The sequence below is a fragment of the Odocoileus virginianus genome, chromosome 6, assembly GCF_023699985.2.
Source record: "Odocoileus virginianus isolate 20LAN1187 ecotype Illinois chromosome 6, Ovbor_1.2, whole genome shotgun sequence".
In the NCBI taxonomy this organism is placed as follows: domain Eukaryota; kingdom Metazoa; phylum Chordata; class Mammalia; order Artiodactyla; family Cervidae; genus Odocoileus; species Odocoileus virginianus.
In genome coordinates, this window is record NC_069679.1 from 73,343,150 (window position 1) to 73,367,832 (window position 24,683).

At 43.3% G+C, this 24,683-nt stretch overlaps 3 protein-coding genes across 4 annotated transcripts in view; 1 reads left to right on the forward strand and 2 right to left on the reverse strand.

Annotated features, from left to right (window-relative positions):
• The window catches only part of ACYP1 (acylphosphatase 1), a 5,032-nt gene extending 662 nt beyond the window's left edge, over positions 1-4,370 (reverse strand). The window contains exons 1-2 of the mRNA XM_020906931.2: positions 4,255-4,370; positions 3,748-3,845 (exon numbers count right to left, since the gene is read on the reverse strand). Coding sequence (XP_020762590.1) covers positions 3,748-3,837 — 90 coding nt within the window. The 5' untranslated portion in view covers positions 3,838-3,845; positions 4,255-4,370. The remainder of the gene's footprint in view (positions 1-3,747; positions 3,846-4,254) is intronic.
• A 4,789-nt stretch (positions 4,371-9,159) lies between these two features.
• On the forward strand, positions 9,160-18,403 carry ZC2HC1C (zinc finger C2HC-type containing 1C). 2 transcript variants are annotated; one of them, XM_020906933.2, is made up of 4 exons: positions 9,160-9,289; positions 10,082-11,428; positions 17,838-17,921; positions 18,027-18,403. In XM_020906933.2, exons 2-4 carry the CDS (start codon positions 10,100-10,102, stop codon positions 18,099-18,101), a joined length of 1,488 nt encoding a protein of 495 aa, XP_020762592.2. In that variant the 5' UTR covers positions 9,160-9,289; positions 10,082-10,099; the 3' UTR covers positions 18,102-18,403. The 2 variants fall into 2 exon arrangements, with proteins under 2 accessions (XP_020762592.2, XP_020762591.2); XM_020906932.2 differs by having other exon boundaries at positions 9,161-9,289; positions 17,838-18,403.
• A 2,734-nt stretch (positions 18,404-21,137) lies between these two features.
• The window catches only part of NEK9 (NIMA related kinase 9), a 41,247-nt gene continuing 37,701 nt past the window's right edge, over positions 21,138-24,683 (reverse strand). The window contains exon 22 of the mRNA XM_020906934.2: positions 21,138-23,747. Coding sequence (XP_020762593.2) covers positions 23,625-23,747 — 123 coding nt within the window. The 3' untranslated portion in view covers positions 21,138-23,624. The remainder of the gene's footprint in view (positions 23,748-24,683) is intronic.

Consider the following 24,683-nt stretch of genomic DNA (forward strand, 5'->3'; position numbering starts at 1 on the left):
TTTCACTGCATAGTCAATTTGATTAAGTACTAAAGATTTAAGACCAAATCAGATGTTTTCAAAATGATTCTCTAAGGCTGATTTTTGTTAGGATACTGGACTATATCTTGTTCATTTTCCTTCTCCTAATCAAGAATCTAACAGATATATTAAATAGAAAAAAGCATAAAGTTATCCGATCCTTCTGTTTCTCTTTAGCGAAGACCATACCTAAACAAACCCAGATGATTAAGTGTCCATTAAGTGTCCAATGACTTAAGTATCTTTAAAGATCATTAGAGAGTATTTCACAATTTCCTGGGCAAATCATTCCATTGTTCTCACTGTAAAGAAACTGTCTAATCCAAGGTCTTTACCTTGCATTCAAAGCCCATTTTCTCTCATCCTCTGAGAGAAGGAAAAAGTTGCTAGTGATCAGCCTCTAAACAACTACATTTCATAAGACCACATTAACTATTGTTTTCACTTGACTTTCTTCTGTCTAAATAATCACAAGGCCTTTAATGTTGAATAAGCTTAGGAAAAACATCTAATCATTGTAACTGCTCTTTTCTTAGACTTTTTATTGTTCTTTCCTATAAAGCATTAACTGTGAAATAACTGAAAATTGGGGGAAAGTAGCAATGTTTCAGAGGCAATTTATTTTTGTAAAATTTCCAACTAAGGATTTATAAAAGTTATTGCTTGTTACATTCTATCTAAATAGAAGGAGTTGGATTACAAAAGAAAATGGGAGTTAACATGACTGCATGTCCAAATGCTGGACTAGTGATCTAGTAAATATGGGAAATTGCTGGAGTTGGCCAAAGAAAATGTTATGCAGAGCAAAAGTATGTTTGATGAGGAACTGAAGTATTCATCAAATCAGTTATGTTCAAAGCAAAGACATGTTTGCATAATGAACAAAAGAGACTTCGGTCAAATAACAGTTTAAAGGATATGGAGGAAATTAAGAAATCAAGAAAAATAAGAGATATCTACAACATGATTAAGGGTTGTAGACTGAAGCATTAAAAAAGAATACAGAGAATGGATTTGAATAGGACTCCATGTCCCACTGACTTTGTGCAACAGCTGCACTCTCTTCTACTTCATGCTAACCCAGGGGAGTGGGCTGTGCCTAGTTCTTAGTTACCTTATATGGTAACTTGCTATAAGAATGACTGTGTGGAGGTTTTGAGCAGGAGGTTATACTAGTTCGATACACTTTAAACAGCAGTGTGATTTATTTGAACTCCTGAGAGTAAACAAAACACTCCCAACTTTGACAGACGTTGAGAATAGGGATTTCCTATGGCTTTTTATCTGTGCACTGGATTCTGTTCTTATTTTTAAATGGTAACACAATATTGCTGACTCCTGTTCAGCTTTGACTATATATCTAAACAAGCAAGTAGTGCTTTCTCCTAAGAAAATTCCCAAGAGCTGATCCTCCCTCATAACCGTATTTCCTCTTGAACAGTCATCTGCAAACATTTTAAAGATTATAATCACCAATTCTAGTCTCAATCTCAAAAAAAAAGGTACCCTCAAACCAATAACCTAGACCTTCCACATTAAGAAACTAGAAAGAGAGGGGCAAACTGAACTCAAATCAAGCAAAAAAGGGAAATAGCAAAGATTAGAGCAGGAGTTAATAAATAATACAGGGATAAAGAAAACTTCTCTGGTGGTAGAGTGGTTAAGAATCTGCCTTGCAATGTGGGTTTGATCCTTGGTAGGGGAACTAATTTCCTACATGCCCCAGAGCAACTAAGACACACAACCCTCCCCCCCCCCCCCCCCCCAACCCCAACTAGGGAGTCCTAGCTCAACAACAAAAGATCTGCAGGACTCAACAAAGATCCTGTGAGCCACAACTAAAAGACCCGCCACAGCCAAATAAATAAATATTTAAAAATTTTTTTTCTGCATTCTTTTATTATCTCTTTACATTGAGGGGTGGGAGGTGCTATAAAGATGGGCTCTCCTGCCATCTGCTCCTTTTCCCTCAACAACTTTTATTAATCTTCATCAATTTTTAATCCATTTATTAAGCCATAGGAACTTACCCTACATGAAAGTGAAAGTTGCTCAGTTGTGTCTGACTCTTTGTGACCCCACAGACTATATAGTCCACAGAATTCTCCAGGCCAGAATATTGGAGAGGGTAGCCTTTCCCTTCTCCAGGGGATCTTCCCAACCCAGGGATCGAACCCAGGTCTCCCGCATTGCAGGCGGATTCTTTACCAGCTGAGACACAAGGGAAGTGCAAAAATACTGGACTGGGTAGCCTATCCCTTCTCCAGGGGGTCTTCCCGACCCAGGAATCGAACCGGGGCCTCCTGCATTGCAGGCAGCTTCTTTACCAACTGAGCTATCAGGGAAGCCTACCCTACATGACTGGAGGCAAAGCTATCTGAAGCTATGACTTTCAGTAATTCTTTTCTTCCAACAGGCACTCACATATGAGCAGGGGACAGGAGGAACTGATGTGCAAATCATTGGAAAAAGAGGTAGTGACACTTAACATTCACATTTCAAAGATTCAGGTTTGAACTTTTAAGTGGCTTTGGCAAGTTCTGCAGTCTTAACTCATTATCTTTGGGGCTGGAGATACACTAGGAAGGCGATAGCCTGATACTCCCCTATAGAAGACAGAAGGCAAACTAAGATTTCATCTTTGTCATTAGGGAAGATTAGTGAAGTTAAGGCAGAGGCTGCCAATAGTCTGTTCATCCCCTCAATTACTAATATGTCATAGTAATACCAGGCTCCACGTTCAGTGTTACTATTACTTACCCTGGAATGAATAAAGTATTTTCATTAGAAAAGTTCACCTGGAAAAGGTGTTGCTTAGCCGGCAAGTCGTATCCAACTCTCTGTGATACCTTGGACTGTAGCCCTCCAGGCTCCTCTGTCCATGGGATTTCCCTGACAAGAATATTGGAGTGGGTTGCCATTTCCTTCTCCAAGGAATCCCCAAGGGATCTTTCTGACCTAAGCATAGATAGAACCCACATCTTCTGGATTGGCAGGCAGATTCTTTACCACTGAGCCACCTGGGAAGTCCTCCCCTGGAAAAGGTACTTGTTCTTTAAAACCTAAAATGAGCAGAATTAAGGAATTAAGTAGGGGAATGGGAGAGGATTGAAGAGAAAAAAAGGTCTGAAGAAAATGCAACAGCTACAGAGGAAGCAGTTACATAAATTACACAGTCATTTAAATGTCATCTCTGATCAGTGTTAACTTTCCTGTAAGAATTGTGATTTGTTTTGATGATGCCCCAATAGGGAGAACTGGAAGCCCTTTCTCTTTGTAAAAGAGAAGCTCATCCATATGTGTGTTGGTACTCAATACCACTGTTAGACCAATAATAACAGCAGACAAAGCTTCCAGTAGGGATTCCCAGGCGACTCAGTGGTAAAAGAATCCACCTGCCAATGCAAGAGACCTGGGTGGAGAAGATCCCCTGGAGGAGGAAATGGCAACTCACTCTAGTATTCTCCCTGGGAAAATCCCATGGACAGAAGAGCCTGGCAGGCTACGTAGTCTTCGGAGTTGCAGAGTCGGACACGACTGAGCATGCATGCACACAGAAAAGCTTCCATTTGCGTTGTGGTTTACCCATTGCAAAGCATTTTCATACCTATTCTTCCACAAACCACCTCTTTGCCATTCAGTTACCAAAGAGCCAGCTCCTCCAAAGAATATTTTTCGGGAACATGTCTCTTGTTCCCATGCTGATAAGGTAGGTAGGCCACATACCTGAGTGTACTTGCGGAAAAACACTCCTTGCACCTTTCCAAAAATTTCATAATCCACTGATATCAGGGTATCCCCTTCTGCCATGCTCATGCTCAAACCTGTCAGACACCAGGATAGCAGAAAAGTAAAGGTCTCATTATCCTACTCCAGGGCCTCCAATCCTTAGGCAGAAAGAGTCACACCCATACCTCTACATCCTTAACCACTGCGACCTCTCCCTGACCTTAAGGTGCCCGTACTTCGGATACGTACAAGCGCGGGTGTCTGAAGTAACAGGAAGACACCTGCAAGGGAGCTTCGGGTCGCGATTGCCCACAGAGGCCTCTTTTGGGGCAATTACCTGCTTATCCAATTACCTCCCTACAACCCATCCCCGGTCCCGCTCCCTTTCCATCCTTCCCTCTTCCCACAGACCTGTCTTCCACGCTGCCGCCAGTACCCCCTCCTATTAAATTTGAGAGCTAACCGAACTCATGGGCACGCCCCGGGTCCCTATCCCAGGCTCACCCTCTTTGTCGTCCTCTCAAGCGTTAGGGACTACCCGGCCGACCACCAGGCCAACAGTCACCCCTCGGCCGCGGAACCGCTGCGCCCGGAAGCTTAGAGGGCGGCTCCTCCTTCGCCGCCTCTCCTGTCCATCACCTCCACCGACCAATCACGCACGGTGCGCTCGGCCCAGAGCCCGCCTAGAGGGTGGGATTTCGGGAGGCGCGTGTCTAGGAGTGCCCGACCCTCGGGTTGGGAAGGATCTGTCCAGGGTCTCGGCCACGACTCTACTGACCGAGTCCTCATCCTACCTTGGTCACTAAGCGCACCTCTTTTTTTTTTTAAGTTTCTCTTGGGGAGAAGGACGAAGACGAAGAAACACTTGAGATAAATCCAATCATTCTGTAAATAATTACTGAGAGCCTCTGTGTGCCAGGCACAGTTTTAGGTGCTTGCCAGACATTAACGAACAGAAAGGATCCCTGGATTGGAGGAGCTTAAATTCTGGAGACAGAGATGGACGACAAACACTAAACATCATAAACAAAACAAAAAAATTAAATTCAAGACATAAAACTTTTCTGCCCTTTTCCTCAGTTCTCCTCCAATTCTGGGTCATGCCTAAGCCTGGAATTGGTAGCAGCAGCAACAAGAGTATAGGAGGTCGCATGAAGGTTATTTCTCCCACTGTGATTCTGGAAGCTGCCCACCAGTCTACTTTACTAAGTCTACCTTACTAAGTAAGTCTACCTTACTAAGAAAACTCTAAACAATGCTTATCTAAAGCAACTAATCACAAGCACAAACAAAATAAACCAGGGCTCCAGAATCACAACTGAATCAGTCAACCTAAGCCAAGTGACCAAGTTGCATGAAGTTCTTTAGGGAGAGAAGGGAATTGTCAAGGGGAGTTGTGGGTGATGATTGTTAAAAGTAGGGTCATCTTGTGTGCATCAGTCACTCAGTCATGTCTGACTCTTCGTGACCTCATGGACTATAGCCCACCAGGATCCTCTGTCCATGGAATTCTCCAGGCAAGGATACTGGAGTAGGTTTTCATTTCCTTCTCCAGGGGATCTTCCCCACCCAGGATTGAACCCGGGTCTCCTGCATTGGAGGCAGACTTTTTACTGTCTGAGCCACGAGGGAAATGCAAAGGTCACCTTGCAGGCATTTATATCCAGATATCCTATGATTAAGAATGCATATGGGGCTTCCTTGGTGGCGCAGTGGATAAGAATCTGCCTGCTAGTGCAGGGGACTTAGGTTTGATCCGTGGTCCGGGAATATCTCACGTGCCACAGAGCAACCAATTCCATGTGCCACAACTACTGAGCCTGTGCTCTAGAGCCTGAGAGCCACAACTACTGGGTCTACTTGCTGTAACTACTGAAGGTCAAGTGCCTAGAGCCTGTGCTCTGCAACAAGGGAGGCCACCTCAATGAGAAGCCCTTGCACTGCAACAGACAGTAGCCCTCACCTGCCACAACTAGAGAAAGCCTGAGCACAGCAATGAAGACTTAGTGCAGTCAAAAGTAAACAAACAAAAAAAGTTATATATATATATATATATATATATATATATACATAAAGAATGTGAATGAAGCTAAACTGTGGTGCTTACTGTTGCTCTTTGTAGTGCTGTGTACCTTACATCCCTCCATAAAACTCCATGTGTAAATATGCCAGGTTGGTGGACTTGGCAAGGTGAGATGGATTTGCAGGCCATGGAGATTCATTATTCCATTATTTCCCCACTACAAAGTGAGGGTCCAGATCCTGCAGAGTCATATGACCTTAGTGCTGGTGTGGGGGTGGGAGTGGTGTTGGAAACTGGATTGAATTGTCATGCTAGGCAATATTTGAAAATAATGCTGAACAGAGTAACTGGCTGATGTTATTTCTTTAAAATTTATTTAAAAAAAAACTAGTTTCTAAAATAAATGGAAAATAAAAACTAGTTTCTCTGTAGCATTAAACTATTGACTGCCTACATATATACACACTGTAGGATATACAAAGATGGATGGTATATGATCTTTGTCCTTAAAGAGCCTTTTATTTCGGTAAGGGGCAAATATGCATGCAAATGATGACAATGCAGTACACAATATGAGAATTCAGTTCCATGAACATCCACTGAGAGCTCATGACAAGCCAGCCCTGTGACAAAAAATATTATGAGAGCACAAAGGAGCAGAGAGATTCCTTCTGGCTGGCAAGACTGGGAAAGCGTTCTTGGAGGAAACAGCATATTACCCAAGGTTACACAACCACAAAGAGTAAGTGATGGAGCTGGGATTTAGTTCCAAGCAGTCTGAGTACAGAGCCTACTCTGTACTGAATGCTATGTTCTACCACCTTCCAGTACATGGAGTTGGAGTAAGGCCACTGAGGTAAGACAGTATAAGTAGTCAGATGTGTCTGGACCCTGGGTGTATATTACCCAGTATATACTACTGATATACTACTGGGTATATATCAACCCTGGCTGTACATTAGGACTTTGGGGGAAAGTTTACAAAAGACTGATACCCAGGCCTTACCTCCAGAAAAACTGCTTTCCAGGTAGTCCTAAAATACAGCTAGGGTTGACTCTGGGGAGGCAAGGCATGTTTCAACTTTATCCTGTAGGTAAAGAAGAAGCCATTGGGTAGGAGAATGATAGGTTCAGATGTATTTAGGATTTAGGATAGGGACTTTCCTGGGAGCCCACTGGTTAACCTCTCAACGCACATTCGGTCCTCAGTCAGGAAATGAAAACTCACACAACACAACTAGAGAAGCTCCTACACAACACAGTGAAGACTCAGAACAGCCAAAAGAAGCAGATGTACAGCAGGAGAGTGGTGCTGTCCCAGTGAGAAGTGAAGAAACTCACCTAGGGTAGGAGAAATGAAAAGGAAGGGACATATATAAAAGACACTGCAGAATGAATTCAACAGAGCCTGCTGACCAGTTAGAGAGAAGGGGTGACAAATAGGGGGGAGTGGAAGATGACTGATGTTTCAGCATGAGAGGGAACACTGGAGAAGTGGCTTGGGAAATAGGGAGGTAATCACAAGTTTGTTTTCTGTCATATTGACTTTGAGATACCTGAGGAACATTCATGTACATGTGCTATGTGGGCATTTGGAAACTTGAGTCTGTAACTAAGGGGGAGAACTAAGATGCCATTGAAACATAGGTGAGAACTGAAATTTCAGCATTTGGTTGAAATCGTTATGGAAGAGAACGTCTGAAATTGCATTTATATGAGAAATAAGCTTTGGAGAACAACTATATTTGGGAGGCAGGTGAGGAAAAGATGTAAACGCAAGAATATGAAAGAAGATGGAAAAAGGACATGAAAAAAGAAACCAAGAAGGCACAGAGAAGCAAGTGAGAAGAGAGTTCCAACGGAGAGAAAAAATCAATGTCAAATGAGTAAGCTGAAGAAATAGCAGCTTTTGTCTTTAGGGTCATTGAAAGGTCACTGGTAGCCTGGCCAGTTAAAAGCGGAGACAAGGAAACCAGACCACAATGGACTAGACAATGAGGGAGAGTCAAAGAAGTGGGGACAGCAAATGTAAAGCTTTCTATTAAGAAGTCTTGTGGAGGAGAAAGGATTGGAACCCTAAGGTGAGAGGTGAGGTCAAGGGAAATGAAGCTTTTTTTTTTTTTTGTAAGGCAAAGCTAAGCATATTCTAAAACCAAAGAAGAGTGCGTGGATGGATACAACTTGAAGTTAACAAGATAGATGGGTATGGTGAGTCAATTCCTGGAAGGTACTGAAAGGGACTAAGTCAAGAGAACTCAAGGAAAGACAAAGATTTTTTTCTTCCTCAGAAACAAGATGGAAAAAAGTCAAGATGGAAGGAGGCACCCTGGGAAATTCTGCCAGGCTAAAGAGGAGCTTTGGGAGTTAATGACAGGCAAGCCCCATGCTGAGATAATTGGGACCTTGAAAAGAGGGAGAAACGTCTGGAAATGCATACACAGAGAAGGCAGTTGAGAGACAACTAGGAGAGAAAACAGGGCATCAAAGGACTGCTTTGGAGAACCACCAAGGAATTTATAACATGTAAAAAATGCAATATGACATGCCGAAGTAGCAATACTGACCACTGCTGTCTATATTATTTTCCATGTGCATGAATCTTTTTAAGTAGTTGCAAGGGAAAGAGTAAGCTGGCTGTTTCAAACAGCTTGCACAAATGAACTGAAGTATGAAGACAAATAAACTCTCTTTTGATGTTAACGAGTTATGGAATATCTTTAGGGTTGAAACCAGGTTACACTGAGTATTTTGGATCTGGTGGTTAGCTTCAATATCATTACACTTGTCTGAGTCATTCTTGGGCCCTGAGAAGACAGGGCCAGAGTTACCACATGAGAGGAAAACATTATATCAAAATAATGAGATTGGCTACAAAAACTTCCCCAGAAAAAGACTGCGTAGCAAAACCTAGCGGAGTTGCTAAAATCTGACGCAAGCTCCAAACTATGTGCGAGGAAAAGCATGGAGAAAGAGTCGACAACCGTTACCTGGGGCCCGTACCAAGCAGCCGAGCGTGCCAAGAAAGGCTAAGAGGAGGGCCGACACCGGGATCTTGCGGCAGAATGACCGGAGGGCGGATCTAGGCGCTCCGTCTTTTGCCAGAGAAGGGCACAACCCATGATCGGAGAGCATCGCTCTGGGCAAAATACAAGCTCTTTGATGGAGCCCCAGAAGAGCCTCTCCCACCCCCTACCCACGTTCCCCAAGGGCAGGGCTGGACGGAGCTGAAGAGTTGGCGGGACACCCCGTCTAGTGACACTGCTGGACCGCGCCCGCGGCCCTGGAGGCCCCGGGTGCGCGGACTGCGCTTGCGTACGTTCCCCCCCCGCCCCCATCCCGCCACCCAGCGGTGGGGCGGGGCTGGGCGCGCGCACGTGCCCCCGTCTCCAGGCAACGGGAATAACAGCCGCCCTCTGAGAGCTCCTGCGCGGCCGGCGGCTGCGGGAGGGCGTGTGGTCAGGAAGCCTGAGTCCTGCGGCTTCCCCTGAGCGGGAGCCGCCTCCAAAAGAGCCTCAGGTACGCGGAAGGGCGGGAAGGCATGGGGTCAGCGCCTTGATCTCCCCAAGGCCCGACGGACTGAAGAGCCGAGGGCTTGTCCCCGAAGCGGAGTCACCAGTCGGGGACGTCCCGGGTGACCCTCCAGGACAGGACGCAACTTCCGCGTTCCGATCTAAACCCGCGGTGGCCGGATCATGTGGTTCTTGGGTGAGGGTTTGGCAACCAGGCACCTGCTGCATGCCCTGAACCGGCTCTGTGCTCTTTAGGATCAAGCTCGGTTCCAGCAGGAGGGAAGCCCTGGGAGTTTTTGTGCCGGTCACTTACCAATGGGCTGCAGTTTTCTCGCCTATAAAATGATGGGGCTGGACTCAGAGTCCTGCGTCCCCCGCATTCCAGTCCTGTAACTCTGGGCGAATCCCCAGCAAAGGGAAGCTGCTTCTCCTGTGTCACAGGCCTAAAAACTGACTTTCAATCCAGTAACTCTTTCCATCTGCGATGAAGTGTATTATTGTGTGTGCGAGCGCATCACTGTGTATGGCAGAGACTGGTAGTGATATAAAGGGAAGGTAGGTGGCAAGAACATCTGTGTCACACTCCTTTTTCTATCCTCAGAACCTGATAAGCAGCCACAGAACACAGTAAGCATTCACCAAATGCTTATTGAACGAAAGCCCTGGTGGACCCAGCACCAGTGTCCCTAAAAAGTCTAAGGGAAAATGTGGGTAGGCAGATGTAGAAACAGTTATACTTTAGCAGTGGAGGTGAACCTCAGCAAACTCCTCACATATGTCTGGTTTAACTCTCCCCTAGGCTCAGTCCAGGCCCTGAATGGCTGGTCTCCAGTTGGCGTTGCCTCTGCCTATGGGCGTTATGCTCCCACATAATAAAAGGGATGCTCCAGAGCTCCATTCAGCTAGGCAAGACCCCTATGGAAAAAGTGACTCTTCCCAGCGGTCCTCTGCAGGGCACCTGAGGAACAATTTCCAGCAGAAGCTTTTGAGTAACCAAGAACTGATGCTGGATGATCTCTACACTCACCCCAAGTGGAACACCTGCACCAAAACCCAGAGCTATTCATATCCCCACTGTGCTGGAATGAGCCAGCACGATCCAAGAAGCAATCCCCAGGGCCAAGCCAAGGGTTCGTTTTACGCATCAGACCCTCAGTCCCGGTATCCCAAAACAAATGACCAGGAATTCATCCCCTTGACAAAGAAGCGAGTGGGGGTAGACCGGGCATACCCTTTGAAACCTGTGTTTCATCGGAAGTCCCATAGTACAGGTGAGGCTGGCACTGATGGGAACCAGAACGCTTCTCCAAGAACCCCTGAGCCAAGAAAGTATTCGAACAGTAGCTTTGGTTCAAGGAACTGGGTGAATTCACTGATGGTTGGTCCAGTTGCTGCCACTCAGGAGGAAAGGGTCATGGCAAATGCCAGCAGGACAGAATGGATGCAAATCCAAAGACTCGAAGCTGCAGGGGAGAGCTTAGGGGAGGAAATCCGCAGAAAAGAGACTCTTCTGAGGGAAAAGCTGAAGAAGACGGAGGAGGAACTCAGAAGGATCCAGAAGGAAAAAGAGCAGGCTGAGGAAAATGAAAAAAGAGAGCTACAGAGAATGGTGCTCTCCCGGAGGAGAGTTAAAGATAATAGCATCTCCACGTACAAACCTATCTTCTCTCCAGCATTCGGGTCTGAGGAGGTCTTCAACAGAGACACAGGAGAAGACGAAACTTGGGGACAATCTGAAGAGAATTCTAGTCCATTCCATTTCTCTGATTATAGAATTCAGAAGCTCAAAAGGGAAAGACTGGTGGCAAGCAATAACAAAATCCGAGACCCAGTCTCAGGGCCATTGAAGGAGAAGTTTTCTCAAGCTCCAGAAGCACCGTTCAACACTTTGCAGAGATACACCAGCAATTCTAGCTCATCCAGGGCACCAGACTCTTCAAGCTCCAGATGTCCCACTGAAGATCCAGAACTGGGCGAGTGCAGCCACTGTGGCCGAAAGTTTCTCTTGCTCAGGCTGGAGAGACACTCCAGCATCTGCCGCAGGATGCAGGGTTCCAAGAGGAAAGTGTTTGACTCCTCCAGGGCCCGGGCCAAGGGCACAGAACTAGAGCAGTACTTGAACTGGAAGGGTCCAGCTTCAGTCAAGGTAACAAGGGCCTTATGGATTTGCCTTTGAGTGGGGATCATTTTTAAGAGCCTGTTATGTCCTCACCCATTTTCTTTAGAAAGATTTCATGTATCTTATAGGGAGAAAGAATTCACATTTGATTTATTGATTCCTACTGTGTGCCAGTCACAGTGATGGGAGGTTTTCATATGTTCCTCACTACAGCCCTGTGAAGGTTTCATTATTTTATCAGTTCAGTAATCAAGTTTCAGGTTAATTTGCTTACGATCACAAACAGCTTTAAATGGCTGCATCTAAATCTGGGTCAGAATGATTCCAAAATCTAGACTTAAAAAAATAATATGTTGTTTTGATTATATAAGTAATAAACACTTACTGTAGAAAATTTGAGAATGAAAAATATAAAAAAATATTATGAAGCATTTCACTACCCTGACAACATTCCTCATTCTTTATAATATATTCTGCCATCACCCCAAATTAGGACTTGTTACCACTCCTGGAACTCTATCTACTTTTCCAAGTTTGGCTAATTTTGATATACCTTCTTAGTAAATACATGAGACACATGATTAAGTTTGGAATTCTTTTTCTCCCCATTTGGAGTATAAACAATCTAAAGGTGGAGGACTTTATTTTTTAAATAATTTTTATTGGAGTATAGTTGATTTACAATGTTGTATTAGTTTCAGGTGTATAGCAAAGTGAATCAGTCATATGTAGGTATATCTCTATATCTTTACACACACACTCGTTTTTAGATAGGGCATTGCAGAGTATTGAGTTTCCTGTGCTATACTGCAGGTCCTTATTATCTATTTTATATACAGTAGCGTGTATATCTCAATCCCAATCTCCCAATTTATACCCCCCAACCCCTTCTTGGCAACCACAAGTCTGTTCCCTACATCCATGACTTATTTCTGTTCTGCAAACAAGCACATTTGTACCATTAAAAAAAAAATTTCCACACATGAGTGGTATCACATGATATTTGGGTTTCTTTTCACTCAGTGTGACAATCTCTAGGTCCATCCGTATTGCTAGATGGCATTATTTCATCCTTTTTTTATGGCTGAGCAACATCCCATTGTGTATATGTACTGCATCTTTATCCACTGCTCTGTTGATGGATATTTAGATTGCTTCCGTGTCTTGGCTATTGTAAATAGTACTGCTGTGAACATTGGGTTGTGTGTATCTTTTTGAGTTATGGTTTTCTTCAGATATATGCCTAGGAGTGATTTTTTTTTTCTGGGATAGCAGACTTTATTTTTGGTGAACATTCCTAACTGTAGAAAAACTAGGTTGTAAAAAGTGACTTCAAGACACTTCCATACGTTTGGGAGAACTTCACAAGCACATGTGGACAGTCTGATCAGGAGAAGATTGTCTGGTTATACCTTGTCAAGGTTACACCACTGGGATTGTAAATAAGTGTTTCTCAAAGTATGGCATGCTGACAAACATTTTTTATTTTAGTAATTTTAATGTGTATTAGGCAAGTAAACCAAAACAAGCCCTTGATTTCTAGGAATATTGACTTTAAAGAAAAATAGTAAGGAGGATAAAGTGAAAGTGGTCTGCAAATGACCAAAATGTGGGAAAGCCTAGACCACATGATCGCAAAGCCCTGTCTCTAAACTCTGAAAGCATTATTCTATTTTCATTTCCTTCCAACCCTCTCCACTGCTGCGCTAGCACTTCTTGTCCGTTGGCAGTTTATAGTTTATGTGTGTATTTGTGGGGCCTTTAAAAACTCACATTTATGTGATGGCTGTTAAGACATGTTTTTTGCAGTTAGAGTTATTTATTTTAGTATGGGAAATGACTATAAGAAAGTCATTTCTATGTTTATCGATGATCTCCCTGAAATCCTGTTGCCAATGAGAAGTCAAAATTTTGCTCTTGCAGATAATGATATGATCACAGGTTCCTGTTCTTTCCTGTTTTCTTTCTGGTCAACCCAATAATCCACTGGGGAATTCTTTGTCCCACTGCAGTGGTTTATTTCTGGCCAGAGCCAAAAAGAATCTTGTATTTCTTAAATTCCCAAATAGCATAGCAATGAAGCAAAACAATTGGATTTCTGAGATTAGATGCCCTGGCTTTGTGGAAGCTTGTTTGAGGAAACATGTTGTGTTGAGGATACCATAACAGAAAGTATCTGGATTGAGATGCACTCCCCTCCTTGACTGTCCTGAGTCTTTTCCCAAAGCTTGGTGCCTCTGCAAGCTGAGTGGTTTGTGTCTGTCATTCCTTCTGTGTAGTCACAAGAATAGATGATTTTTCTTCTCTCCTTTATTATTCACATAATTTCCAATAGACTCGTACTTCTGGTCTCTCTACTGTACATCGTGCATTTGAGTGTAAGAGACTACATCTTTGTGCTTTGTGATTCGTAAGTGTTAATTGAATGAACTTCAGTACAATGAAGAATTAAAGTATAAGTATCATATGGTTGAGGAACTTTTCCTTAATTCTAAAGGTTGCTAGATACCATCTCTAACACTGATTCTCTTACCTTGTCTGTTTCAGTAAGACTCTCCTGATGGATCCTTCCTTTCCTTTTGATAACATCTCTTCCTATATTCATCACCAAGTAGCTACTTGCCTTTTTTCCCCTTCTTTTTAATATTAATTTTATTTTCATCTAATATTTGAATACATTTAAAAAAATCACGTATTCCTAAGTGACCTGTAGTGCAGATCAACAGTCTTCTGCCTCATCCCTCTCTCACCTTTCATCTGTCCCCCACAGGCAGTTCTAATAGATGACTCTTCTGGAATGTCTATTTCTAATATACTTATTTTCTTGATTTATCAGTTTTGCACATGATCTGTTCACCTCCACTTACGGACACTGTGGGTTCATATCCCCTCTCCTCCCACTTCTGTCCTTCTATTGTAGTGAAATCACAATTTTGGGTTAAACCAGTAGTCAGCTATTTATGTGATAATAATCACATAAATTTTGCTCACTGTTCAGTGAACAGAATCTGCCCCTGCCCACATGTACTGAGTTAATAATTGACTCATGTTTTACTTTGTTTGGTTTCCTACATACCTATCTCAAATGTTTTTTTCCCCCTAAATGGTCCTCCCAGGTTCAGACACCAGTTAATGTTTTTGTAACTGCTCAAACACTTCTCATAGTCTTATCCATTTGACTTTTTCATTCTGAAACCTCCCTCCCATTTTTTTCTTCCTGCTCCAGTCCAGACTGGTTCTTCCCCAGGCTTGGTGCAGACCTGTTGTCTTGAACCTTCTCTTTGCTTCTCTTCGGTTCCCAGCATCTTGTGTCTTCCTTTTTCTTGCTTGACTCCTTGCTTTGGAGAGGCTTATTAAGAAACGTGAATGGAGGCATGTTTTTTTTTTTTCTTGTCATGGGATGAATGAAAATATCTATACAATAGTCTTATTTTTGACTGATGAATTGGCCAGGTAGAGAATTCGAGGTGGAAATTATTTTCTGTTAGAACTTTTAAGATAGTTTACTAATAGCTTTTAGCATCCTGTGTTACTGTTGAGAAATCTGATGCCATTTTGTTTCCTTCTCCATTATATGAAATCTATATATTTTTGCTTTTTATCCAAGTTTATAGGATTCTCTCTTTAATATGAAATTCTACAGTGATTGTGTTGGGTAGTGCGTAGGCCATTTAAATCTCAAGGGTAGGGACCTTTATTTCTAGGACTGCTTAGTGTCTTATTTATGTAATAATTTCCTCCTTGTCCTGTTTTTTGGAACTCCTATTGGTTGGTATTGGATTTTCTAGATTGGCTTTCTAATTTTCTGATGTTTTCTACTTTCCATCTTAATTCTTTCTTCCCATTCTGAGTAATTTTTCTGACATTATTTACAACAGTTCTGTTTTTTAGTTATCACAGTATTAATATATAGTAGTTACTTCTGGCTTTCTCATTACTTTTTCATAATATATATATTCTCATTTCATAGACAAAACCTCTTCTAATACCATTTGTTGATATTATGATTTTTAAATAAAATTTATTTTTAATTGGAGGATAATTGCTTTACAGTGTTGTGCTGGTTCCTGCCATGCATCAACGTGAGTCAGCCATAGCCTGCCTCTTGAACCTTCCCCCTACCTCCCACCTCACCACCCCAGCCAGGTTGTCACAGAGCACCCGGCCAAGCCCTCTGCATCATACAGCAGATGCCCGCTGGCTTTCTGTGTTACACGTGGTAGTGCGTGTGTTTCAGTGCTGCTCTCTTCTTTTCCCACCCTCTCCTTCCCCCGCTTTGTCCACAAGTCTGTTCACTATGTCTGCGTCTGTACTGCTGTCCTACAAATAGGTTCGTCAGTACCATTTTTCTGTGTGAATATGCAATATTTGTCTTTCTGAGTTACTTCACTCTGTATAACAGGCTCTGGGTTCATCCACCTCGCTATAACCGACTCAAATTTGTTCCTTTTTATGGCAGAGAAATATTCTATTGTATATATGTACCACAATTTCTTTATCCATTCATCTGTTGATGGGACATCTAGGTTGCTTCCTGGCCTAGATGTCCTGGCCACTGTAAATAGTGCTGCACTGAACACTAGGATACATATGTCTTTAGAATTGTGGTTTTCTAAGGGTACATAGGCCCAGTAGTGGGATTGCTGGGTCATATGGTAATTTTGTTCCTAGTTTTTAAAGAAATCTCCAAACTGTTCTCCCTAGTGGCTGTATCAGTTTACATTCCCACCAACAGTACTAGAGGATTCCCTTTTCTGCATACCTCCTCTAGCATTTATTGTTTGTAGATTTTTTTGATGATGGCCATTCTGGCTATCCAGGTAGCTCAGTGGTAAAGAAAATGCCTGCGAATGCAGACCTCTGTTCAATCTGTGGGTTGGAAAGATCCCCTGGAGGAGGAAATGGCAATCCACTTCAGTCTTCTTTCCTGGAAAACCCCATGGACAGAGGAGCCTGGCAGGCTACAGTTAATGAATGAGGTTGCAGAGTTGGATATGACTGAACACAGAGATAGAGCATTCTGCCCAGTGTGAAGTGATATGTTGTAGTTTTGATTTGCATTTCTCTAATAATAAGCAATGTTGAGCAAATTTATCATGTGTTTATTAGCCATCTGTCTTCTTTGGAGAAATGTCTGTTTAGGTCTTCTACCCATTTTTGATTGAGTTGTTTATTTTTCTAATATTAAGCTGCCTGAGCTGCTTGTATATTTTGGAGGTTAATCCTTTGTCAGTTGCTTCATTTATAACTAATTTTTTTCCATTCTGAGGGATTATCTTTTCATCTTGTTTATAGTTTCTTTTGCTGTGCAAAAGCTTTTAAGTTTAATTAGACCTCCTTTGTTTATTTCCATTACTGTAGGTGGGTCATAGAGGATCTTGCTGTGATTTATGTCAGTGTATTCTGCTTTTTTTCTCTCTGAGTTTTATAGTAGTTTCTGGTCTTACATTTAGATCTTTAATCCGTTTTGAGTTTATCTTTGTATGGTGGTAGGAAGTATTCTAATTTCATTCTTTTACACGTAGTTGTCTTGTTTTCCCAGTACCACTTACTGACAAGACTGTCTTTTCTCCATTGTATATTCTTGCGTCCTTTGTCAAAAATAAGGTGCCTATAGGTGCATGGGTTTATCTCTGGGCTTTCTATCTTGTACCATTGGTCTAAATTTCTGTTTTTCTGCTAGTACCATACTGTCTTGATGACTGTAGCTTTGTAGTATAGTCTGAAGTCAGGAAAGTTTAAAGTCAGAGCTCTACTCAAATGTCTAGTGATCCTTGTCTGTCCATTCATATTTAAGCTTAAGTGGGGCTTGTTGACTGAGGGCTCTCATATTAGGGTTATCAAACAGTGAGCCTGTTAAGTGGGGTTGCTCAGAGTCAGCATTTCAACTTCTCTATCAACTGCTCGATGCATCCAGAGAAATCTCGTCTCCTATGAGGGTGCCAGTGTGCCAGGTACTCTGGAGGATGGTGGGGGACACAGTATATCATGTACAACTTGCCCTTAATCCCATTTCAGCTCCTAGATAACCCTGTTCTCCGTTGTGCCTGGACATCTTGAGTCTGAAACCTGTCTGGTTCAATTTCTCCAGAGAGGGTGTCGGAAGTGCTGGGCACTTGGATGTGCCAGGTGGAGAGGAGCCATGGGAGCCAGCCTATTCTCAGCCCTGTGCCTCCCCCTTTCCACTACCTGTATTTCCAAGCATTAAGCCTCTCAGGGAAAACCGGCTTGCCTCTCAGTGATACTTGCCTTTGCAGGCCCTTAGGTTTAAGTATCTCCACTATGGCAAGTCAGTTATTGTTGCTCCTTTCCTATTCTCTTTGACCTTGTGTATTAACACCCTTTCAACTTCCTTACTATAATTCTAACGGAGAGGGAAAAGGAAAGGGATGACCTAGACACCAAGTTAAATGATTAGTCTTTCTTCAACTTACAGGCCAAACCTCCTCGGAAGAGCAACTGGAGACAGAAGCATGAATCCTTCATCCGTACCCTCCGTCAGGCTCGAGAGTTCCAGCAGGTGATTGCCAAGGGTGGAAACCCCTCAGACCTGCCTCCCATCCTGCCTGTAGAAAATCCAGACTATATTCAGTGCCCTCACTGTAGCCGCCACTTTGCTCCCAAGGTGGCAGAGCGGCACATCCCCAAGTGTAAGACCATCAAGAACCGTCCTCCGCCTCCAAGAAAGCACTACAGTTGAGACAACAGTGGAAACCTCCTCGATGGTCCAGAAGGCTTCTGCTTCTCTTGAGCAGTAAGTAGGAGTAATTTGATGCCGAGCAGAAAGAACTAAAACTTTTACATATCCCAGATCTGCCTGCAGAGCTGAGATCAGTGAAGAAAGAGAGACCCATTGCTAAGCAGCAAGATGCAAAAGGAGGCCTCAGCTTCCCATTAAATCCCCACCTCCGGCTGATGTGCCTGATGTAATTGCTCTGAGAACTGATGGCTGAAGAAACTTAAGAGCAGTGAGCAGGCTACATTAAAGCTCTCTTCTCGCAAGCCTGATTGTGGTTTGTGCTAGTTTAAGTGCCTGCATTTGTTGTGCCTTCTTGCCACTGCCTCTGCATGTATGTCTGTGGTTCCGGTTAAGTCTTCTTGTTCTTGTAAGAAGTTGGCTCACTGGTGTCACAGGATCATGCATGGCATCTCTTGTCAGGTTAGGGCGCCAGTATGTCCTAAACCCTCCCTATGCTGGGCTGTGTAATAAGGGGAACCTCATCTTTATGTACTTTACAGGGTAGGGATGGGGGAAAGCACACTGTGTCTCTTTTTAATGGATTTCATATGTCAAGAAAAAAAAAAAAAGGAAGGAAGGAACTTTAGTTTCAGCTGTTGCTAGCACTCTGCTTTCAAATCGGTTTGGTTTGATGACTTTTAAAATGACACAGCAAAATGTACCCTCAAAGCAAGCTGGGACATTTCAGTGTCACATGTCTGTACTGATTATATCACAGTAAACCTCTCTTCTAGAAAGTAAACTTTGAAGGAGAAGATGCCAGATCTAAAATTTTCTCAGCAGAATCATGCCTACTGCAAGTAACCTTCATAATTAGACATTGAAAAAATAGGTTTGGGAATTTAAAATTAAATCATAAAATCAGTGAGTCCTAGACTTGTCAGTGGAGAAGGCAATGGCACCCCACTCCAGTACTCTTTCCTGGAAAATCCCATGGACAGAGGAGCCTGGTGGACTACAGTCCATGGGGTTGCAAAGAGTTGGACACGACTGAGTGACTTCACTTTCAGACTTGTCAGACAGGAGAAGTGACAATGCAGTGTCTGATGGGGGAAATATCAGTTCAGGTAGAATGAAGTGAGCACAACAGATCTGAAATACCAATAAGATTACTGTCCTGAGAGCATTACTTAAACTGTTAGTTTAAAATACTGGAGAAAAGTCAACAAAGCTGATCCAGGCAAAGGGGGCTGTGCAGACCATAAAGCCTATTTACTAACTACAAACGGCCACTCACTCTTGTTCCGTTTCCTCTGCAGCTTCCGCCAAGTGGCTGGGCCAACGTATCAGACCAATTTGATATGCCCATCTTTAAGGCATTAGCTGTGAAGCTGCTGGACACTAGGCTGAAAACAAAATCATATATATTTAAAAAAAACAGCATATAATGCTTTATGCTTTTCCTGTTACAAAGAAAAAGAGGTATAACGGGGCCTCTGGTTGGTCATTTCAAGAAACCTCACAGAGAAACACCGGATATTTAACCAAATATATATAGTTCCCTGGCAAGTTTAACGAGGTACCCACTTTTAGGTTTCACACTTGACGGTAAAAGCAATAGATGATGAGAATGAGTGGTGGCCAAGGTCACAAAGTGGTAGCCTGTGGACTGCTTTGCTTCACAGGTGTGTTTGGACTGACACAGCATTAAAAGTATAATCTGACATTTAAAAACGGTGACATGGAGCATCTTGTGAAAAACGGGAAGCTCTGGAAGCCCTGGGCCTGCAGCTCTGCTCAGCACCGAGTGGGGTTCGGAACCAGCTGCTCCTCCCAGGAGGGGCGGAGCAGAGCGCACCACCACCCGCCCGGCGCGCTCCGCCTCTTTGCCTTGTCTGGTCAGGCCCCCCGATGATGTTACAAGGTCACAGGCCGGGGGCCTCCAGGGAGAACCAATGTGTGTGTGGGGAGCGCTTTCTTATGCTGCTAGAGAGATAAACAATAGTCAATGCCCTAGTGTTCCCTTCCATCTCAAAATGTTTAGGCCTTGATTACAACAGGAATATCCATTAGCCTTTTAAGTTCAGCTTGATTGGATCTTTGGGCAGAAGTAAGAACACTTTTTCTATCTCAGTCTCTTCCTGGAGAGTAGAGGATGACAGAGGATAAATAAATGCTGCTTGTTAATGTCTCTGTGTTATACTACTGTATCCAAGAAACTTTAGCGTAGACGCTATAAATTTTTAAAGTTCAAAAGGTTAAGCAATGGGAAAAAAATCTCACAGTAAGACTCACTTCGTTGAAAAGTACATGCAGACACGCTGAGACAGTACTGACAGCAGTCTGTTGAGTGCAACACCTCACCTTTGGCCAGCATTTGCTGTAGGTCATCAATTTGTCACTTTTCACAGCTACACAGGAGGTAGCAGAGAAATGATACAGTGTTCCTCCTGAATGTTCATCTGTGAGATTTAACGGTCAGCATGGACCACTAAATTATCTCTATGGTTAATCACTGCAGCGATAAATGATTTTTTGCTTTGTGGCTGGAAGGAACACGTTTTGCAGTCCTGACTACAGCCACTCTGCCCTGACACTATCATGAATAATACTACTTTAGAGGCCCAGGGATGCTCATTTGAAATAATTTATTTACAATACATCCTTGCACCAGAGTTGTTCTATTATGAATGTTTCCAAATATATGGCAAAAACAAATGAAATGTGAGTTTAGGTCTGTTCTTGCTTTTAACTTTAGTGAAATGTTCAGCCAAGAGAAGTTATAACTTGGCTATGCTATGTCAGGGAGACCAAACACAGTTCAGCCTTTTTGAGGGAAAAGTTTTATAAACATAAACTGGCAGTATCACTTGAAAAAGCCCACTGTGACTGAGGAGATAAGTACAAGACATCACCCTTCGTCTTTTAATGGCTCATGTTTTTCTCCTTCTGTGCTTTAAAGCACTATATTTTAGAAGTTTGGGGGTTGGGGGAAGAAAGTTGTAGCAGCAAAAGTGATTCTATTACCAAGAAAAACAAATTGGAAAGAAGCAAAGATTATTTCTTTGCAAATGCCCCTTGCATTTATTTATTTATTTATATAAAGACTCACTGAATCAAAGATTCACGAAGGCCTGGAGTCTGTGTGTTTGATCTCCAGTGACTAAGGTCCATGTGCAGGCTCACTGAGGCATAGCACTGATGGAGAGTTGAAATGTTTATTTAAAACAGAAATGCCAAACCACTCCACCCTCAACCTTTCAAACATCTGGCTAACAATAAGCTAATTCTTCAGCAACAATGTCAGAGCAAATGAGTAACTCAGGTTATACTATAATGCAAAAGCAGTACTACTGGAAAACTTAAAACACCTAGCACTACATAAAGAAGAAAAACAGGACACAATTTAAAATTAGCTACAGAAAACCAGTTAAAGGCATTTCTGCTGCCTCACCTTTCACTTCTTATCTGATGTGTGGCTGCCACCTATGAACTGGTTTCTGTTTGCATAGCTTTTTGGTGGGAAAAATCATGTGGCTGTCCCAGGCACAATTTGGGAAAGTGCAAATTGTCTCTAAGGCACAGAACTTAGATTCTCATCCAGATTAAGAGCAAACCAAGACTTCCCAAGGGAACATGCCAGAGCAAATGGCCCCGTGTTCCGCTGCTGGAGAGCGACTCCCCCTCGAGCCAGGGCCCCCACCCTCCCTTCAGTGCTCCTTCACCCAGTCTCAGCAACGTGCCCGCGTCCCGCAGTTCCACGGCACAAGCAGTGCTCATGATTAACACCCAAACTGACCCTGCCTCTCAGGCCTGCTGAGATGGTGAGCATAAGGGATACAGGAACATGAAAGGCCAGTCAGTCCTTTAAAAAAAAAAGTTGCATTTACATGATGAACCAAAACCCATTGTTAGGGTTTGCTGCAAACCCCCCAAGTCCCCAGAACTTGTAACTTTAATCCAGGGTTGGCCCCTTCCCTTATTTTAAGAAAAGGCTTCAGTGATTACATTAGTACCATTGTACTAGGCTTCCCAGAATTGAGAAAACAATGGGAATATCAAACCAAAGAAGATCCCATTGAGTAGAGTTGCCCATCCCCAGCTGTGGGGTTTTCCTGGAGCAGCAGCCTTCACACCACCAATTGTAGGGAAATGGCAAAATTTCCATTGCACAGGTCCTTCCAAAATATTAAATAGATATCAAACATTTACTTGTTGGTTGGGGAAAATGAAACAAATCATTTTAGCTCTTTCTAAGGAGGTAGGATGTGACGGTCATCAAGGCAGCTCATGTAAAGGCGAGCTGGAAACAAAGCTCGCCTCCTTAAGTAAAACCATCAAATGTTTCTAGGACACTTGCTCTCTTTGGAAGAGCTGGCGTGTTCCTGTCTACAATGACATGAAGACATGGGGATCAGAAGGGAGCTCTCAGCCAAAATTCCTCTCAAAAACTGGCAGGCTCCTCCTGTTCTGTCAGGCTTCAGGGACTACCAGGTTTTGGTGCTGGCTCTGGGCCACTCAAGTAGGAAAGATGATACAGATTCACTGATATGATAAAACACCAAAAGGGGAAAAATACTGACTAGACATACAGAAAGGGAGTGGCTGGGGCTGCTGATGTCAAGATTAGAACCCTAAGAGCCACGAAGGTAGAGGCACAAGTAGCCTCTTCAGAAGAGAGACTCAAGTCACTCTAGGTCCTCTCGAAGATACCAAGCAGAGGCAGCTGAGGAGGACCTCCCCTCATGGTTTCCTCCAAAGTCCATTCCCTCTGCCCCATGGACTCAGTTCTCTACAAGACGCCTCATCTCTCAGAAGGCTTTCCCAAAGCTAGGAAATCCCACCCTGACACTCCTGCTGTGTGACGAGGAGGGACCTGCCCTTCTTTCTCTGCTCCTCACTGAACAAGTTCCACTCAACTCTCAGAGGAAAAGCAATCTAAGCCCATTGTTCCTCCTAAAGCATTCAGCTGCACAAAGTAATTCAACTTTCTGAAAACAAGCTGGAGACTTACTCCACCAGACATACTTTCTTGGACTAAGGCTCCTGAGAGGGCTTAGAACACTTCGCCACTCTCCAGATGACCCTGGATGGGCCACACCTGGTTCCAGCCCCCTCCAGCTTTACACTTTAACCTCCTCCACCCAGAGGTGCAATGCCTGGCACTGAATTCCCAAGGCAGCTTCCAATTAACGGTGAAAATGATAAGTGGGATATAAGCTGCTAGCAGCAAAATGAACGTGAGCATTGTGTCTCCTCTTCAAAGGTGGGATCACCAGATGAGGTACAGAGCTGCTGTTGCTACGGCAGTCACTGAGGACAAAGCCAGGGCCACGGGGCCCTCCGTTCTCCAACACAAAACCACTCCTAGATCCTAATAGGCAGTGCCGCTCTCCAAGTGTACATGGAAAGTGCTTCGGAACCTCCGCCTCGCGCTCCTTGTCTGCAAGTGAATGAAGCCAGGAAAGCGCTCTCTGCGTTCAGTAAGTGTGCTGTGAAGGTCTTTGGATCCTAGTTTCCTGGAGGCTAGACAGGCTCAGGAGACTAGAGGCTGGGTCTACAGGAGTCTGTTCCCAGGAGACACCAGGAATCTGAATCTAAGTCAGGCTTTGGATCCATTTCCGTCTCTTCCTTTGCTGTCTGAGTTCCTTTGGAATGCATCCCCACCTGTCCAGATAAAACACAGTTCCAGGTTAACTGCCACCTAGTTACGGCAGTTCAGGACTACAGTTTCAATGCCAACCCCTTAAGAATGTGTAGCCACAGTTCTGTGAGCCCATTATACTACCGGAATAATAGGACTTTATGTAAAGTCCACTCCTGTACACTTGTTGCAGGTAGGGGGACCAAGTGTTGCAATTTGCCCAGGGCTGCAGGACTTTCTGGGATGCAGAATTTTTGGTTTTAAAACTCTTAACAGCCCTAGGCAGAATGGTCTTCCTGCCTGCTACCGCTGCCAATCACTTCGTGCTTACCTCAACTGTGTATATTACTTTCCAAAATACCGTCACAGACATTATTTCATTTAATCCTCAAAACAACCATACCGGGTAGGTGGTATTATTTTCTTCTTTCAGGTGAAAACAAGGGCTCAGAGAAACAAACTAATTTGTGCAAACGTGTAAAGCTGATAAAGGAAAAAGCCAATGGTTCACAGTATTTCTCTATCCTAGTTCAGTCTATACAGAGCAATACTATGACCCTTTAAAAATGATGCTAGCAGCAACACCAGTGAAGTTTTTTTTTTACCAAAAAGGCTTAGCTTGAATCTAATCAAGCCTTAAGTCTAACTTATAGTTTACAGAAATGACAAGGTGACAAAAGAACAAGTAACATCTCAAGAAAATAAGACAAAGCCAGAATGTAGAACACTCTGTTAAATGACTGACCCTGTTTCTTCAACAAACCAAAGCCATGAAAATTTTTTTAAAAACGGGGGTACGAGTGGTAATACAGGGAATTGTTCTACATAAAAGAAACAAGAAACGTAACATCAAAGGAGGTTCTTAACTGGTTGCTGGTCTGATAAAAAGTTATAAAGAATATTTTTTTTGTGTGGGAAATCTGGGAAAATTTGAGTGTCAACTGAGTACTAGATGAAAA